Raw genomic sequence first — 17,817 nt, forward strand, 5'->3', positions numbered from 1 at the left:
CAAGTGCTCACACTGTGAAAAGAGCTTCAAACGGTCAACACATCTTCAAATACATGAGAGGATCCACACTGGAGAGAAGCTGCACACATGTGATCAATGTGGGAAGAATTTCAAACGAAAAGATAAACTTCATGATCACATGAGGATCCACACTGGAGAGAAGCCATACACATGTGATCAGTGTGGGAGGAGTTTCACACAAAGAGGAAACCTTATTGCACACAAGAAAACCCACAGTGGAGAGAAGCCATATACGCACGTTTCTCAGACCATTAATCCACTGTAATCTCTCATTTCATTTAAGATGATTGTCATGCGCTCTTGAATACAGGGTGGTCTCTTAGCTCTGTCGTCATTCATGACAATGGCTGCACATCTGCGCTGAGCAAACATGAGTTACGAGCAGATTACAATCCCTATTCAAACCCTGCGTAATCTTGGGTAATCAGCATCAGCCTACTGTGCAGTCCACCCATGTACCATAAAGCATATCATTAAGGTTTAGGGTTTATGGCTCGGTGCTTGTTCAGAGGATGACCTATTGACAAACAGACAGATTGCATGGCAACTACATCACCTCAATGTCATTTCCTGTCCCTGTGCAGAAGGGGTTTACTGTCTCGCAGGTTTAGCAACAGCACACTTTTTTAAGGAAGGCAAACACCTCAAAAATAAAACGAATACATTTAAAAAATGAAAATGTATTTTCAATTATTAATTATCAAATTCATTTATCTTTATAATAATGGTCCTTAACATAGGCTTCATTTTTGTTCTTTTGTTCTTCTTCTTCTTCTTTTTTTTTTGAGATTTTAATGACAATTTCATCTGCATTTCACATGACTGTGATTCAAAAATAGACATTAAAATTAAATAAATAAAATGTAGTACCGTATTGGCCCGAATATAAGATGACCCTGATTATAAGACGACCCCCCCTTTTTCCAGATGTACCTTTTGGAAAAAGGCTTTTTAAAAACCAAATCTTGTTTTTTCTCAGTAAAACACATTTTGTCTTCAATTATTTTCATATTGCATATTTTTCCTATTTTAATTTTTGTTTTGAAAGTATGGTAAAAACTGGTAAAATGTACCAACAATCACATTTTAAAAATATACACTTTTTGATATACCATAAAAAAAAATAAAAAAAACTGGTAGCCCATCTGAATTAGGACATTTAGGCTATCCATCTAATAGTAGCCTACCAAAGTCTTATTAACAGTAGAAGTTAAATCTTACTGTAGTCTTCAAATCTGGGTACTGTCTTACGTTTTAAAATCACAAAGGGAGTTTGGTCCCATCATGCTAACGTGACAGTCAGGATTCATGCAGCTGTAAGGTTTTCTTTTTCTTTTGTTTTTATTCGCGATCTTTACAACACGCATTACATTACGTATTTCATGGCACACTCATTTTATGCGTATTTGGCGCCACCTATTGTTGTGGGTGTATTGTTGACATGTCAAAGTCTAGACCCTGAATATAAGACGACCGCGTTTTTTCAGATGTATTTCCAAGAAAAAAACATCGTCTTATATTCGGGTCAATACGGTAATCAGGCAAAATATTTAACATTTTATGCTCATTTTGAGCAGCAAATACGTATTGTATAGTTGTTTAGTTGATGTTTCTCACTAAGCAACTGCATGCAGTGTAAGATGACGTACAGGTTTGAGCCAGGCATGAATCATTTTAACACCTAATTTTTTTTTTCATAATTAACCTCACCTATATAAATATACAGCATCACACCATCTTCTTTCAGCCTAAAGTAATGACATATATGTATGGTTAAGGCTGATTGGCCTCTCACCAATGAGAAACCTTTCGGCACGACCATTTCTCTGACGTGCAGTAGCTGTCTCTTAAACTAGAAAGAAGCAGGTTAGAAATAAAATCAATAAACAGAATATTTAGAAATTATGGGAACAGCATTGAGACACATAAACCAAATGTAAACATTTGTATCAAATACAGTCAGCAGTGGGTAAGGGAAGAGTATCAGGTTGGAGCAGAACTGAGGAGAACATAATTACAAGGTTGAACAGTAGCTACAATGCATTTAATAAGCAAACATCCAACAGATCTGTGAGGTATGTGACGTTAATGAATCAGTTGAACATGTTATAATGTACTGTAGGAAATATACTGTGGAAAGAAATTAGTTAAAGAACGAATTAGAGAATATGGGTGAGTTTACAATTAAGAATTTATTAAATCCAGGTAGAAATATAATACCATTTATGTTACAATATTTGGGAAGTACTGGTTTGCACAAGTGAATATAAGTATGTTTTTTTTTTTGTAATCTAAATCCTGCCAAGAGGGCTGAGGGTGGACAGAGGAGCTGAACACGCAGCGCTGGATGAAGCTCTACGAAGACTCTAAACGGGTACAAGACTCAAGGGTGATTGAATGTGGGTTGTTAGGCAAATCAGGATTGTAGATAGAGGCTGCGTCCGAAATGGCATACTCAATGAGTAGGTACTTAATTTCAATAAGTACTTACTTAACGAGTGCTAAAAGAGTATGTACTTGTTGGATTACAAATTTATAAAATGTTATATCTAGGTTCCAATGTAATAGTAAATAAACTGAAAAAGTTATGTACATTGTATTTAGCATTTAAGGTAAATATGATGACATCAGACAAATGATTCTCTTAAGCAAAGTTTGTAGCAAGAGGTTCCTGTTCTCTTATTGGTAGTCAAATGAACCAGATTACTGAGACTATCACCTTTTGTTTGTAATGGCTCTTGGTGCCTCTGCCCCAGTCTTTGAGTAGTTATGCTGAATATAAACTACAATGTATCACTGCCTTAGTTAGACTTGGATGACTGCAGCGACGCACAGCGAGTCCTCAATAAAGAGCAACTTCTGTATGAAAGATATCCCAACGTCTCCTGGTCTCTGCTTCGACGAGGAAAAAGTTTCCTACATACTCTACAGCCAAATCTCGTTGAGTCTGAATGCGATCCGGACTTCATCCGCCATGTTGACGTTATCATGTGACCTATGACGTTAACAAGTGCAACAACTTGAAAGATATGAGCGACAGGTTTAATTAATCTATCTGTAAATATTTTGATGTTGATTAAATTTGCTCATTTTGTGGTTTTGTTGAAGAAACAGCTGCCCTTTTATTGTGATTGTAGTATAACCAATACAGAGTTCAGGCATGAAACTCTAGAGGGCACAGTCTGATAGGTCTAACTCAATCTGTCCTAATGACATCATTATCACATGGCACAGCTGATTGGTTTTCTCCTGTATCGGTAGCCAATGAGCTCGCTGCTCAACATTCAAGATGACTGCAGCGACGCACAGCGAGTCCTCAATAAAGAGCAACTTCTGTATGAAAGATATCCCAACGTCTCCTGGTCTCTGCTTCGACGAGGAAAAAGTTTCCTACATACTCTACAGCCAAATCTCGTTGAGTCTGAATGCGATCCGGACTTCATCCGCCATGTTGACGTTATCATGTGACCTATGACGTTAACAAGTGCAACAACTTGAAAGATATGAGCGACAGGTTTAATTAATCTATCTGTAAATATTTTGATGTTGATTAAATTTGCTCATTTTGTGGTTTTGTTGAAGAAACAGCTGCCCTTTTATTGTGATTGTAGTATAACCAATACAGAGTTCAGGCATGAAACTCTAGAGGGCACAGTCTGATAGGTCTAACTCAATCTGTCCTAATGACATCATTATCACATGGCACAGCTGATTGGTTTTCTCCTGTATCGGTAGCCAATGAGCTCGCTGCTCAACATTCAAATATATGACTAGTGTTTGCTGTAGCAGTTGCAGCTTGCTTCAGAAACCCTCCACCTTCCCCAGCTCCACCTGTATAGATCATTAACATTGTCATGTACTAATATTACCATGCCAATCCCTCCCATGGTTGTCATGACAAATACATTTTATGTTGATTTAAGTTTTTATATTTCTAACCAGGCCCGGATTGGCTAATCGGGAGCACCGGGAAAATTCCCGGTGGGCCGGTCTGTTTTTTGGCCGTGAGGCCGGTACTGTCATGCCACTGCTATGGGGTTGAAATATGGATTTTTATGGATGGTATTTAAGGCATCAAAGAAGCGTCCCGTACGAAAGTTATAACACAGTTTGTCCTCAATTGAATTCTCAATTGATAATTAATAATTATTTTAGCGCAAAATATTGTTTTATTTGTGAACGTAGCCAGTTGATGAAGACTTTAAGACCAAGCGGAATCCTCTGCCGGCTGCTCCTGTTTCACAGCAAGCAGGACTCGCACTTATGTCCGCGATTTGATTTTGGTAAATCAGTTTGGGCGAATGCAATTTATTGATCATGAGCCCAAAATTTAGCAAGGCAGGAAAACATTTAATCTACCTGAGGGGAGACATCTTTCACTACTGTAAGTTAAGGCTGTTAAATAGAGAGGAAAATACATTTTTAAAATTTTAACTTCTAGCGCATTCTTAAACTTGGACCTCATTTTATTGAAGTAGAAATCCATACACCAGAATTAGCCCACACTCAGCCCACAAGTTTTCTTTAATTGAAAAATATGCATTTTAATTCATTCATAGGCTGTATGGTTGCAATAATAGCCATTTTAGTTCAAAGAATTTAAGTGCATAGACGTTTCATAGACGTTCGGTTGTTATGCTTTCAAATTTCTTGCCATTTGTATGTATGTAATTTCACAGTATTTTCACCTCCTAAATTACTACACTACTTGTGCAGTCACGATTTTATAATGGGACAATTTACTCAGGCCGATGACTTTTTTTTGTATTAGAATATAGGTTAAGCAAAACAAATGTGATTATTTCTGAGAACTTTTTAACTGCAGGCAGACATTATGGTTAGGGATGTCCCGATCAGGTTTTTTTGCCCTCGAGTCCGAGTCCGAGTCATTTGATTTTGAGTATCTACCGATACCGAGTCCCGATCCGATACTTCTATAATACATAAAAAAAGAATAAAGAAGAGCGAAAAAACAGATCCAGGATGTTCCTTATTTTTTATTTAATTCACCTTATTTTAACATTCAACAACTCTGTTAACAAACAGAGCACTTCTGTGAGGTAGCTTGAACAATCAAGTAATAAATAACATAAATTCTTCACTTTTGGACTTTAGTGCAACAGTAAATATAAAAAAAGTCTAATATAAAAACAAATAGCACCTCAACTTAAAATACCCTAGGCAGGCATGTAAACAAATAAAAAAATAAAAGTGCCACAGTGTTTGCAAAGCCAGTAATGTGCTTTTAGGAACTGCACTCCTAACTCTTACTGTCATCACAGTAGTAAGTTTCACAGAAGGAAATGTATGTTTTTCTTAATGAAAACTAACATCTCTACCTTGTCAGGTTTGAGCCTGTTTCTGTTCTCATCAAGGACATTTGCAACGGCACTAAAAAGTCTCTCACTGTCCACAGAGCTGCAGGGGGCACTGAGATACTGGGTTGCAACAGCAGCCATAGAGGGAAACTGATTAGCATGTTCTTTCCAGTACTGAAGTGGGTCGCTTTTCTTAGGGGTGTTTTTTTCTGAGAGGTAGGTCTGCACTTGAGTTTCTGCTGATGTGGTACTCACGGACCGTCCCTGTGACTGCCTCTCTTGTAAGATTTCCTCAAAGGCGATGTCCAGGCTACTACATGCTTCATGATGTGGTGCCTTGCTCACTGGCTCTGCTGCAGCCTCATTTTCCTCTGGCACTGCACTGACAGCCCTCCTCCCCTCTGTCTTTGCCACCTCCTGGATAAGGTGTTCCTTTGCAAGCAACAGGTTGGCTGACTTTGTGAAAAAGCTAGAAACAGATAAAAGTAACACACAATTCAAAACAATAAGACAAGAAGAGACACCACATAGCACAGCTCTTCAGTTAGGCAACTGCCTACACATGTACTCAATTAATAAACAATAAAAAAATCTAACCTTAGAACTAAATTACCCAAAACTAAATTAGAAAGGAAGTAAAAAATAAATTGGCTTAATACTGGTGTCTGGTGATGACTTGACTTTATATAAACATGATGTACAAAAGGTGCATTTTAATTTTACTATACTTGCCCATCTTTGTATCTGGGATCTAGAAGAGTGGCTCAGTTTCAACATCAGCAAAGCGCTTCTCCACTGCCTCCAGCAGAGTCCTCTTCATTGTTTTTATTCCCTGGTCATCATCATCCTCCCGAGACAGAACACGTCTGAGGACTAATGAGTGAATGAATGACTTAATGAATGCATGGGATTATAGTTTGTTTCAAACAACATCAATAAATGTTACAGTATAAAGTAATAAATAAAAATACAAATTACCTGTTATGGCAGGGATCACATCAGCTGCAGTTGCAGTCTCCCTGCTCACATCCCTGGTCAGCTCTTCAAAGGGGGATAGCACATCAGCAGTCTTATTCATCAGCTCCCACTGGTGAGCTGTCAGTGTTGCTGGTAGAGTGCGCTCAGCTGCAAAGACACTAAGAGCACGTTTTTGTTGCAGTAGGCTCTGCAGCATGTAGAGGCTGCTGTTCCATCGTGTCTGCACATAAGAGAACATGATTCACTTTATTTTTGTGCAAATTAGGTGCAGAGCACGTAATGTATTAGTAGCTTACTAAATCAAGTGTATGGGAAATAATAATAAAATAGAAATACATTAAAGAATGTTACGAGGAATCTCACCTGTACATCTTGCTGTAGGCGCTTGATATCCATATTTAGGTCCATCTGTATGTCTTCTAGTCGAGAGTAGGCCAACGGGGAGTGTTTAAAATGGCCTACAATCTTCCTTGCGTTGGCCAGGGTCTCTGTCACGCTGCGCTGAGACAGCAGGCCCTCATGCACACAGAGTTGACAGGAATGGGCGACACAGCCCACACTCGGCACCCCCATATCCCTCATAGCTTTCTTCATATTTGCCGCGTTGTCACGCAAAATTACGTGGACCGTTGCTTGTCAATTCCCCAGTTGTTTAGCATCTTTTCCATCGATTGCTGGATGCGCTCTGCGGTGTGCGATCCGCGAAATTCCTGGACATGTAGGGTCGCACGGCGTAAAACAAAACTTGAGTCAATCCATTGTGCGGTAAGGCTTAGTAGAGACATGGGAGCTACGGACGAACTCCAGATGTCTGTGGTGAACGAAACATGGGGTACATCTGATAACAGGACAAGTAGTTTGTCAGAAATCTTCTTATAAAGGGCTGGCAGAGCTTTCTCGGTGAAATAGTGGCGAGACGGCATTTCAAATCGAGGTTCTACGTGCTCCATAAGCATAAGAAATCCAGGGTTCTCTACAAAGGCGAATGGCAGGTCACTCATTGCGATCATTTGTGCTATCTTGGCTGTGATGTCCTGCGCCTTCGCGCTGTCACGGGGCATTTTTTCTCTCCTCTTCAAACTCTCCTGCAGCGTGAGCTGACTCGTCTTCGGCTGGGTTGCCTGGGTAAACTCGCTGTATTGTGTCGGGTGTTTGTTTTTGAGGTGCCGTATCAGGTTTGTTGTGTTAAATGTAGCCTTTTCCTTTCCACCTCTTGCAATCCCAAGTTTACATATCTCACAGTTTGCTATGGCAATGTTGTTGTCATCAACTTTATAATACCTCCAGACCGCAGACATACTCGCGCTTTCCGCTTCAAGCTGCTTCCGTGTTCTACTTTGCCGGCATTTAACCAATAGCGTCTCTGCAAATGTTGGGTCTGATGGCAGCTGAGTCCAACGGGATACCTTTTGGCCTGCTGTACATGAGACCCCTGCAGTGGTGGCTCAGGACCAAGGGGTTTTCCCCGAGGGGGAACCCGCTTTGCATGATCAAGGTCATGCGGCAATGCTTACATGCCTTAGACATGTGGAGGAAACTTTGGTTCCTGTCTCAGGGCCCGGTGTTGGGGGCTCCTTGTCGTTGCGTAACGCTAATGACAGATGCCTCCCTCATGGGCTGGGGAGCAGTCATGAATGGCCGCTCCGTGGGGCTCCATCTTTCACCCCCGCCTGGAGTTATGGAGACTGTGGGTGTCTCTTCTTGGTGCGACAAACATCAGCTGGATCCAGTTAACTGCAGGTTGGTTCAGTGCTGGACTTCCTGCAGGAGCAGTTCTTCACAGGGTTATCCCCTTCTACCTTGAAGGTATACGTGGTGGCTATAGCTTCTTACCACGGCCCTCTTGGTGGTCAGTCATTGGTAAGGAACCCTGTTACACGTTTCCTCCGTGGTGCGCTGAGGCCTCCGGCACGCTCTAGAGTCCCGCCATGGGATCTGGCCGTGGTTTTGGAGGTGCCCTGTGGAGGAAGTCGGACCAGTTTTTCGTCTGTTATGGTTCTCCTAAGAAGGGTCTTCCTGTTACTAAACAGACACTTAGCAGGTGGATTGTGGATGCTATTTCCTCAGCCTACGAGTCCTCTGACCTCCCCTCTCCTCTTGGGGTCAGGGCTCATTCTACTCAAAGTATGGCAGCCTCCAAGGCCTTCTTTTCAAGTGTTTCTTTGCTTGACATCTGTAACGCTTCGGGCTGGTCCATGCCGCTTACTTTTGTGAAGTTCTACAACCTTGACATTCATGCCACTCCTGGCTCCTTTGTTCTCCCGCCTTAGCTGTGCTCTTCCACACTAGGCAGGGATTTGCAAGCATGGCCGCATGGGCATACTCGTTCCCAAAGCGTTTCAACGCAACGTGAGTTCCTGAAGGGGAACGACTCTAGGTTACGTATGTAACTATGGCTCCCCGAGGGAATGAGATGCAGACATTGTCAAAGTTACTAAAACAGCATGTCCTTTTATACATAGGATTATTTTATTATTATATATAAGATTATTTTGATTTGTTTTTCCATATCCACATCCATATTTATTTGAGCGGTACCATTTTTAAATGGTAGTTTTCTATATAACATCAGGGATGCAGAGCACATTAGTACGGCCTCTGACGCAGCTGACTGACATCTTGTCCTTTTGTTGCGTTGCGTAAAATAATATAATTTACAACACATTAAAGACTTTATAAATTAAATAAAATGTATACAAACCTTTATTTCCCAGAAAGAGTGCACCAAATCTGCGGCAGCGCTGAGAGCTGCTCTCTCCTGTGGACTTAAAAAGCCTGTGCTCTCAGCAGCTCCGTTGTTGATTAGTTTCACCGGAGACAGGGTCAACCCAGCGGTTAGGTAGAAAAAAATAACCCAGCTTTAAAATGACCCAGCACCTGGATAAAAATATTAAAAATAACCCAATAAAATGACCCAACAAGCTGAGCCCAGCATTTGGGTTAAAAAATAGCCCAGCACCTAGGTAAAAATATTAAAAACAACCCAATAAAATGACCCAACAGGCTGAACCCAGCATTTGGGTTAAAAAAAAAATAACCAAGCATTTTTTAGAGTGTAGTAACCAGTATAGTTGTTTTCAACAATTGTTGTTTTAACAAATCAAAGGTGGTTTGAGAAACATTCATACTAATTGTGAACATCAGGATGTCAGAATAAATATTATCTGAACGGTTTCATTTTTATATTTATATCTGGTTCACAGTTTTTGCAACCATATTTTTACAATTTTTTAAATGTCACAAGTCTGACTTATAAAATGTAGTTAATCAAGCATTTAGTAATAATTCTCACTACCAAATCTGTGCCTGTAATGTTTTAAAAATAATAATTGGATAATAAATGTACTGAATTCAAATGAATGCATCGAAATGTTTATACTTTTCTACTGTTTTCTCAGGTTTCACGTGTCCTTTTCCTTTCACATTTTCAAGATTTACTGAAAACTTTTTTTAATGAACTTTTTTACTTTAATTTTAGAACTAATAAAAGAAAACAAGGAGATTCAAGAACTGATTGAAGAGGGGGAGAGCCATCATGTGAAAACTGAAGAAATATCCTGGAGTTCTTCATTGAAAAGAAGAGATGAAACATGTTTTCCGTGTGAAAAGACTTTCACAATAAAAGGAAACCTTACGAAACACATGAATATCCACACTGGGGAGTCACATGTGGTCAATGTGGGAAGAGCTTCAGATTAAAAGCTACCCTTAACAAACACATGAATATCCATGCTGGGGAGACGCCGTACACATGCGGTCAATGTGGGAAGAATTTCAGACAAAAAGGAAACCTTAAACACATGAAAATCCATGTTACTCATTCAAGAGAAAGACTAGATAACTGTGACCAAAGCAGTAGAACATTTGCTAGGGCAGATTTACTGAAAGACCACCTGAAAGTTCATAAAGGAGAAGCCTTATGTGTGTTATTTATGTGGAAAGAGTTTGTCAGATGTTTGCATTAAAGATACACCAGAAAAGACATAGCAGTGTGAAGGATCATGCTTGCTCTCAGTGTGGGAAGACTTTTTTTTTTTTACAGATGCTGAACTGAAAGTGCACAAGACAGTTCACACTACAGAAACACCTTACAAGTGTTCACACTGTGACAAGAGATTCAAAAGGTCAACACATCTACAAAATACATGAGAGGATCCACACTGGAGAGAAGCCGTATCACTGCCATTCATGTGGGAAAAGATTCACTCAATTATCTTCTCTAATCTCTCATAAATTACATGTCTGCCTGAAATAATAAGTAGTTCAAGTACTGATCCTGTACTTCCAGGTGTGATAGATGTAGGGCTGCATCAAGTAATTATTTTGATAATCGATTAATCAGATATTATTAGAATGATTGATCTATTGATTGTTGATTATTTCACAGATTAATCAGTAAATTGATTGATTATTCGGCTTTTGAAGTTTGTTAAAATGTTAAGTAATACCCATTCAAACTAATAAATAAAACTAGGAACTCATCAGTTTTTGAAAATGTCTTTTTAATAAACTTTGAGTAAACTGAATTATAGTCCTCTTCAGGTTTTCTGTCCTCAGAAGTCATCAGTAGATGGTTTCATCGAATGCATGCACCTGGCCCAAAGTTAACTTCTGGTCTGTGTTTGTTTAACAGTCTGGCTAGTGGCGCCAACTACAAACGCAGTTAAAGTGATGAGTAGAATGAAGTTGGGCTCAGGTTGTTATGCTGTGGGATGCAACCCAGTGTTTCACATACAGTGATTTATTTGTGGCGGCCCCACAATATCAATACTGACCACCACAAATAGATTTTCCAAAAGGCTTTGACTTTGTTGAATAAACATGAGCACTGCATGTTTCAAAATCAAAATGCGGTGCGGATGTTTCTATATCACCGTACCTCTGAAGGAAACCGTCTGCCTTCAGAAAAATGTCGATGTCATTTTCAATTAATCTTGCCTGTAATGCCTGATAAAGCAGCGTTTATGGGCGCTGCACTGCTATATACAGCTGTTGAATTTGCATTTTCAAACAGCCCATCTGATTTACGCAGCAAACATGTTGTAAATGTGAACCGGCATCAAAGTCAAAGTCTGCTTTATTGTCAATTCTGCCACATGTACAGCACATACAAAGAATTTAAATTGCGTTACTCTCAGATCCTTGTTGCACACAGATAACACTAAACACTAACGGTAGAATGTAAAAATACAAATAAATACAGATTAAAATATTTGAACTGTGCTGGCAAAATGAGTCACAATGAGCAAATTTTTGGATGAAAAATGACTGAGCTACACCCGTTTGAAGTCAGCAAAGTCAGTTCTGAGAAAAATCAAGTTGCAGTTTTCTGAAGGTTCCAAAGCAAAATCACCAAGCAATCACCTAGCAATGTTGCATTGTTTCCTCCACTTCCTTTCTTAATATTAATTACTATATTAATAATCACAAAATAGCCATTTTTTATTTTATGTTTGCTATTAATAATAAGAACAGATGCAAAAACAAATATAAGAAAGAAATAGGCCTAATGCATTACTTTTTTTAAATTTTACATCTAAAAAGCATTCAAGTAAGAAAAACAAATAATCAAATGTAAAAATCACTTCAGTGTGTTCATTATAAATAAAGTGATTGTTAAAACTACAAAAGCAGTTAAATCAAGTGCAGTGATCTTTTCTTTTATTGTTAGATTAACATTAATGAGACCGAAGGCCACTGCATGGATCTGATATGTTACACACCAAATGTTTTCCCCAACAGTTTCCCAAACGTTGAGTAACAAAAGAGAAATATGGAAGAATTAAGAATAGGTGGGTTGCCAGAGACAGGTATAAAAGATATACTGCAAAGTGGTGTGAATGGACAAGGCAGAAGAAATATTTGTAATTTCTTAATTAGAAAGGTTCTGATGAGGAGAATATGATGAAGGAAATAAGCCGGAGTAATGATGCTTCTGATCCACACTCCGGAGCAGAAGATGGCGGTAATGCACCAATACGCTGGATGACAACCGCCGTGAAAATATAAGAAAAAGAAGAAGAAGGAGTAATGATGCAGGAAAATAATCCAGAAGGTGGCGGTAATACAACGCGTTTGGATGCAAGCCGCCGTTAAACCTCGAAGAAGAAGAAGAAGAAAACAAGAAGTCACCGCTAGCGCCATCACACAGCTTTGAGTCTTCTGAGGTGAGGTAATTTGTATATTTTTACAATTATAAAAAAAAATACAGCTCGTTAAACCAACATTTTACAGGGTCATTATGTGTTGTTTAAATCTGGTACAGCTCTATTTGTGCGTCTATTCTCAAATAAAAACTTAGCCTAGCCCTAGCAGTAGGGTTGCCAACCATTCCGAATAATACGGAATCGTCCCGTTTTTAAGATATAATTTTGTCACGTATTCGCAGGCATACGCCGCATGTCCACCCACCATACGAATAACTCGGAATTGAAAATAATTGATTTTTGGACAAACTATTGTTTGTTTTGCGAACGGTAGATAAAGGCGTTAAGACCCAGCTGAATCCTGGGGCCCGTTTCAATAAGGAGGTTCAACCAACTCTTGAGTTGAAACTTGAACTCTGAGGTGACTTACCCTGAGATTGGAAACTCTTGAGTGATCGTATGGAACGATATTCCGGACAATTTTCAAAAGGACTTGCAAATTGTATTTTCAATTGCGTTTTCCATATGTGGACGCATAAATTGTGACATAATCCAAATGCAATTGCAAATCCTGCATTACCGTTTGCATTTTCGCTTTCGCGAACGCACAGTGACTGCCAAATTTCAAATGAAAAAGCAAAGTCCATTTGCAACTGTATTTCCCATGGTCCGGAATATCGTTCCATAGATCGGGTTCAGAATAGCTGAATTGAGTTAGTTCAATCCACTGAGTAGGTTGACTCTGAGTTTAGCGCGTGCACCACGACTATGAAAAGCCATGATCAATGGCGCTCCGAAATTATGATTTACCATGGCAACAGCTCCCGACAAAAAGATCGTCCGCATACTTCCGGGTCAATATGTAACTTTAATTCTTAATCACTGTTATAATATCAAAGGTAAAAAGTGGCAGAATTGTTTAAGTAATATTAATGTTCATGGTATCCTACAGGCAAAAGAAAAAAAAAGCAGCTAAACATGAAGTATAAAAACATAATGCAATCAAGGTAAAGCTTTAAGCATAAAAGGTTCATGAAGGCTACATGACTTTACAAGTATTTGACGTATTAAATAAATATTTTTCAGTGCGCAGCAGCTTTTTCCACATAGTCTAATGCTCTTTTCACAATTAAATGTTCTCTTATCCACACTGTTGCATTTCTTAATTAGAGTAATGAAATTAACATTTGACTTCTACTCAACCAACAGCAAGAAGGTTTGCAAAATAATGAATAACAGATGAAGAGGAAATGGCCACAATAGCCTACCAAGTATTGAAGAATAGTAAAATCCAACAGGAAAAAGAATAACTGTTGCTTTTTTTTTTATTTGTAGGGAATAAAGATGACCAAATAAATGTAACAGCTGTGGTGGTGGTTATGGCATATATCTCGAACTACCCTTCCATCTGGCATCCTTCCATTCCATACAGTAATCAGCTTAATTTTCAATGGGTTTGTGCTCCGAAAACGACACCAATATTACAAGAAAGAGCATGAGAGCGAGACACTTTCCTTACCGCTCTGCAAACAGCGGCCGTACTAATGTGTTCTGCATCCCTGATGTTATATAGAAAACTACCATTTAAAAATGGTACCGCTCAAATAAATATGCATTTATTAAAAAAAAAAAAAATCCTCTCCCGATGTAAATGTTACTCTCTACAGATGAATGTAGCCTCCTCATCTACAGGATTCATAATAAGAGGACAATAAGAGTTTTCACTTAACCTCCTTTCTGAAACGGGCCTCTGGTCGCTCCCGCGTCACAGTGAGAGGTTGATGAGTTTTAATATGATTTATTATTATATTTATTATTATTGGTGTCTGTGTTGTGATAAATGCACAAACCCATCCCCCAAGTTACTACTAAACGAATAATGCAGTTTCTTTAAAAAAAAAAATAAAAAAAATTGGGGGGAATTAATTTGTACATTAATAGGCTAAGCAATACACATTTTGTCTAAGAACCAATCTATAAATATATATATATTTATTAGAGATGCACCGATTGACAGTCTCACATCTTGCCGATCCTTTTGCCAGCGGTACTCACAGTCCCGTGTAAACGTGTTGTTTCGTGTGAGAATGATTCTAATTTTAATTGCATTCAGTGTAAACGGCGACTGATAATGTATTTATGTTGTGCCAGATGAGGCTTGCACAGCCTGAGTGAGAGTGTGAGCGAGACAGCACGCACAAAGTAACTCACAGAAATGTATAGATGCATACTGCGGTAGAAAAAAAAATCTAGGTAAGCAACATTATATGGCCATGATGTTTCCCCGAATATCAATATCGACACGATTGCAATGTGACACTGATTTTATACAATAGTATTTAAATAAACAAGAAGTTAAAATTAAGTGACTTAGATTTTAGACAAAATATTGACTGTTTTTGCTCAATTTCGCTGACGAAAATAGTTCCGATCAAAGCCACAGCAGGACCGTTGTGTGTCTCCGAGCAACACACAGCGGGGTTTCGTTACTGAATGAATCCACGTTTTTGAACGAATCGAGTGAGTCATTGATTCAGTGGCCCATTCATAAGGACAGTCACTTCCCTGATAGCACACATACATCTCGGAGATGTCTATTTGACGTCTGCATTTACATCTGGAAGACATATTTTTTACAGTGTTTGCTCATCTGCAATACGTCTCCTATAAATACGTTTTCTATCAGATGTCAAATAGATGTCTATTACATGTCTTTAAGATGTTTATGATTTAGAATGTATGTAAAATTGACATCTTACAGACGTCTATTAGATGTTTGTACACAGCAGATGCTTTCCAGATCAAGTGATCTTTAACAGACATCTTGCAGACGTATGTGTGTTATCTGGGTTGCCTCGTTTCTGAATGAATCAGCCGTTTGAATGAATCGGTTGAATGAATGAATAAAAGACTCGCTCATTAAAACAGACATTTGCCGCCACCTTCTGGTGGTTTAGTCATTTAAAAGTATCATTGCATTTTTTCAACATTTATTTGTATGTTTAAAAAATACGTAAAACATTAATCTTATAAAATTTATGCATTTGAAATTTTGCAGTGTAAATGCATAGGGGCACCTCAGCTTCATCAAACTGTGTAAATGCATCTAATGCCACTTCAGATGCAGCTTCTGTTTCCTCAGCAGTGGGAAAATTCCTCAGCAGTGGTAAGATAGAGTTTGTTAATACTAATTTCATTTGAATGGTAACAACTCTTCAGTTTCTTATTTATTCTAACTGAATTAATTGAAACGAAGTAAGAATTTGATGTGAAAGATGACACATTTAATAAGGTTTGGGGAAAAGAATGACCATTTATAAACATAGTGGGAAATGTATGAAGGTAATTTAATGCCTAAAAGATTTGCATACGCAGGGTAAGAGTTGTGGAAGTGATTAAAGGTTTGGTGAGAAACTTATTGTATTAAACCAGGGGTGTCAAACTCAGTTCCTGGAGGGCCCTGCAGAGTTTAGCTTCAACCCTGCTTCAACTCGCATACCATGTAGTTTTCAAATAAGCTTTAATGACTTGTTGGCTGGATCATGTGTGTTTAATTAGGGTTGCATCTAAACTGTGCAGGACTGTGGCCCTCCATGAACTGAGTTTGACACCGCTGTATTAACCAATAATGCTCACATTTTTCATGCACTTACTTTAAGATGCAATCCTCAATTATATCAAATTAAAGTTGTTCAAATAAACAATTTCCAGCCCATAGATGATTATTTCAAAATGACTATGTTGATCATCTTAAACGATTCATATCTTTCATGATTGCATGCAATGATTGAATAGCATAATACTAGGGCAGGGGTGACGAACGTCGGTCCTGGAGAGCCGCAGCCCTGCAGAGTTTTGCTTCAACCCTAATCAAACACACCTGAACAAGCTAATCAAGGTCTGAACAGTTACTAGGAAGCTACAGGCAGGTGAGTTTTAATTAGGGTTGGAGCTGAACTCTGCAGGGCTGCTGCTCTCCAGGACCGGATTTCGCCACCCCTGCTATATACCATTGGTCTCAAACTCAATTCCTGGAGGGCCACAGCTCAGTTTAGCTCCAACCCTAATCTAACGCATCAATCAAATAATGTTACACATTAAAATGAAGGATGACATACATAGTAAGGTGTCAGGAAAAATAAAGTTTTAAATATTGACGTTTATTGCGAAGTACAACTAAATTAGTTTAATTTTCTTCACAAAACTAGTGTCTAGTTTAGGAGGACGATAAATAAGTATGACAAGTATAGGAGTGTTGCCATTAATTTTCACCACCAATCATTCAAATGAAGACATAACAGGTGTGGTCATTACAGAAACAGGCAATTCAGATTTATATAAAATTGCAAGACCACCACCTTTACTGGTGAGTCAAGGTCTATCAATATATGTATTAGGGATGGGTCACGATTTTCGAATATTCGATTAGTTGATTTAATTATAGAATATCGAATAGGTTGTGCGATTGTCTTTCCCCATGTTTTCCGTGCTGATGCGGTGGTGTCGCGTTCATGTGGAGTGGCCAATAACGCACCTAAAAGCTGTCAAAGACAACAGAAGAATGCTTTGTAACACGCACACTGCAGACTTGCGTAGCATATAATGGTTACAGTAACTTGGGACGATGTCAAATAAGAGCTCTGTGTGGACCACAAACACCCCCGACTGGGTTAGAGGTGTGCTGAATCCGTATTCAGAAAGGCGCATAAAACAAATAACACGTTCTACGGAGCCACTAAAGGGACATGGTTAGCCGCTTGCTAGCGGTGGCCTGTTACATTACAGTACATAACATTTAACTTCCCACATAAACAGAGTAAGGAAAGATGACTGATAGGATGATGGTGAATAATTTGCAGATCCTGAGCACCACTGACAAACATCTAATCTTGTAAAATGTGTGGTAATACTGCCGAGTGCTGCCCCGTATGTGATCGCGAATCTCGAAAGTAAAAACAAGCGCGCGTTCAAAAGCGATTTCAATGCCTTGCATATTATTAACGACTCCTTGATGCCCGCAGTTTATATACAGTATAATTACCCAACGATATAATTGCTACAGAAGATATTGAAGTATATTTTTCCTCCCGTCTCGTATCTATTCCCTTTAGGGATTCAATTTTTTTAAATGGAAATGTCCTAGCCTTATGAGCAGTTCTTCTGAATTAAACAGTTTATCATACAGATTGAAAGCGTGAATCCCGTCTCTCTCTCCATCTCTCTCTGTTTATGGGTATTTGTGCGTGCTTGCGTGGGAGGGGTGCGATTTTCGAAATTTTCGAATATAATACCAAGCGATTTTCGAATATTATTTTTGCTTGGAATGCCCATTCCTAGCACATGAAGCACATGAT

General features: G+C 38.8%; 2 protein-coding genes across 4 annotated transcripts in view; one reads left to right on the plus strand and one right to left on the minus strand.

Annotated features, from left to right (window-relative positions):
* Nucleotides 1-5,000: 5,000 nt before the first annotated feature.
* LOC107726986 (zinc finger BED domain-containing protein 4-like) lies at nucleotides 5,001-7,675 on the minus strand. Of its 2 annotated transcripts, none has more exons than XM_016536727.1 (4): nucleotides 7,234-7,675; nucleotides 6,318-6,353; nucleotides 6,072-6,212; nucleotides 5,001-5,808 (listed from the first exon to the last, which is right to left on the minus strand). In XM_016536727.1, exons 1-3 carry the CDS (start codon nucleotides 7,613-7,615, stop codon nucleotides 6,091-6,093), a joined length of 540 nt encoding a protein of 179 aa, XP_016392213.1. In that variant the 5' UTR covers nucleotides 7,616-7,675; the 3' UTR covers nucleotides 5,001-5,808; nucleotides 6,072-6,090. The 2 variants fall into 2 exon arrangements, with proteins under 2 accessions (XP_016392213.1, XP_016392202.1); XM_016536716.1 differs by having other exon boundaries at nucleotides 6,318-6,537; nucleotides 6,681-7,675.
* A 4,541-nt stretch (nucleotides 7,676-12,216) lies between these two features.
* LOC107726977 (gastrula zinc finger protein XlCGF58.1-like) overlaps nucleotides 12,217-17,817 on the plus strand; it is a 22,613-nt gene continuing 17,012 nt past the window's right edge. The window contains exon 1 of one of the 2 annotated variants that reach the window (XM_016536700.1): nucleotides 12,217-12,489. The gene's annotated coding sequence lies outside the window, so the exon portion shown is untranslated. The remainder of the gene's footprint in view (nucleotides 12,490-17,817) is intronic. The other variant, XM_016536694.1, reaches the window with a different exon arrangement.

This window comes from Sinocyclocheilus rhinocerous, unplaced genomic scaffold (assembly GCF_001515625.1).
Source record: "Sinocyclocheilus rhinocerous isolate Xijiao unplaced genomic scaffold, SAMN03320098_v1.1 scaffold6214, whole genome shotgun sequence".
Taxonomy (NCBI): Eukaryota; Metazoa; Chordata; class Actinopteri; order Cypriniformes; family Cyprinidae; genus Sinocyclocheilus; species Sinocyclocheilus rhinocerous.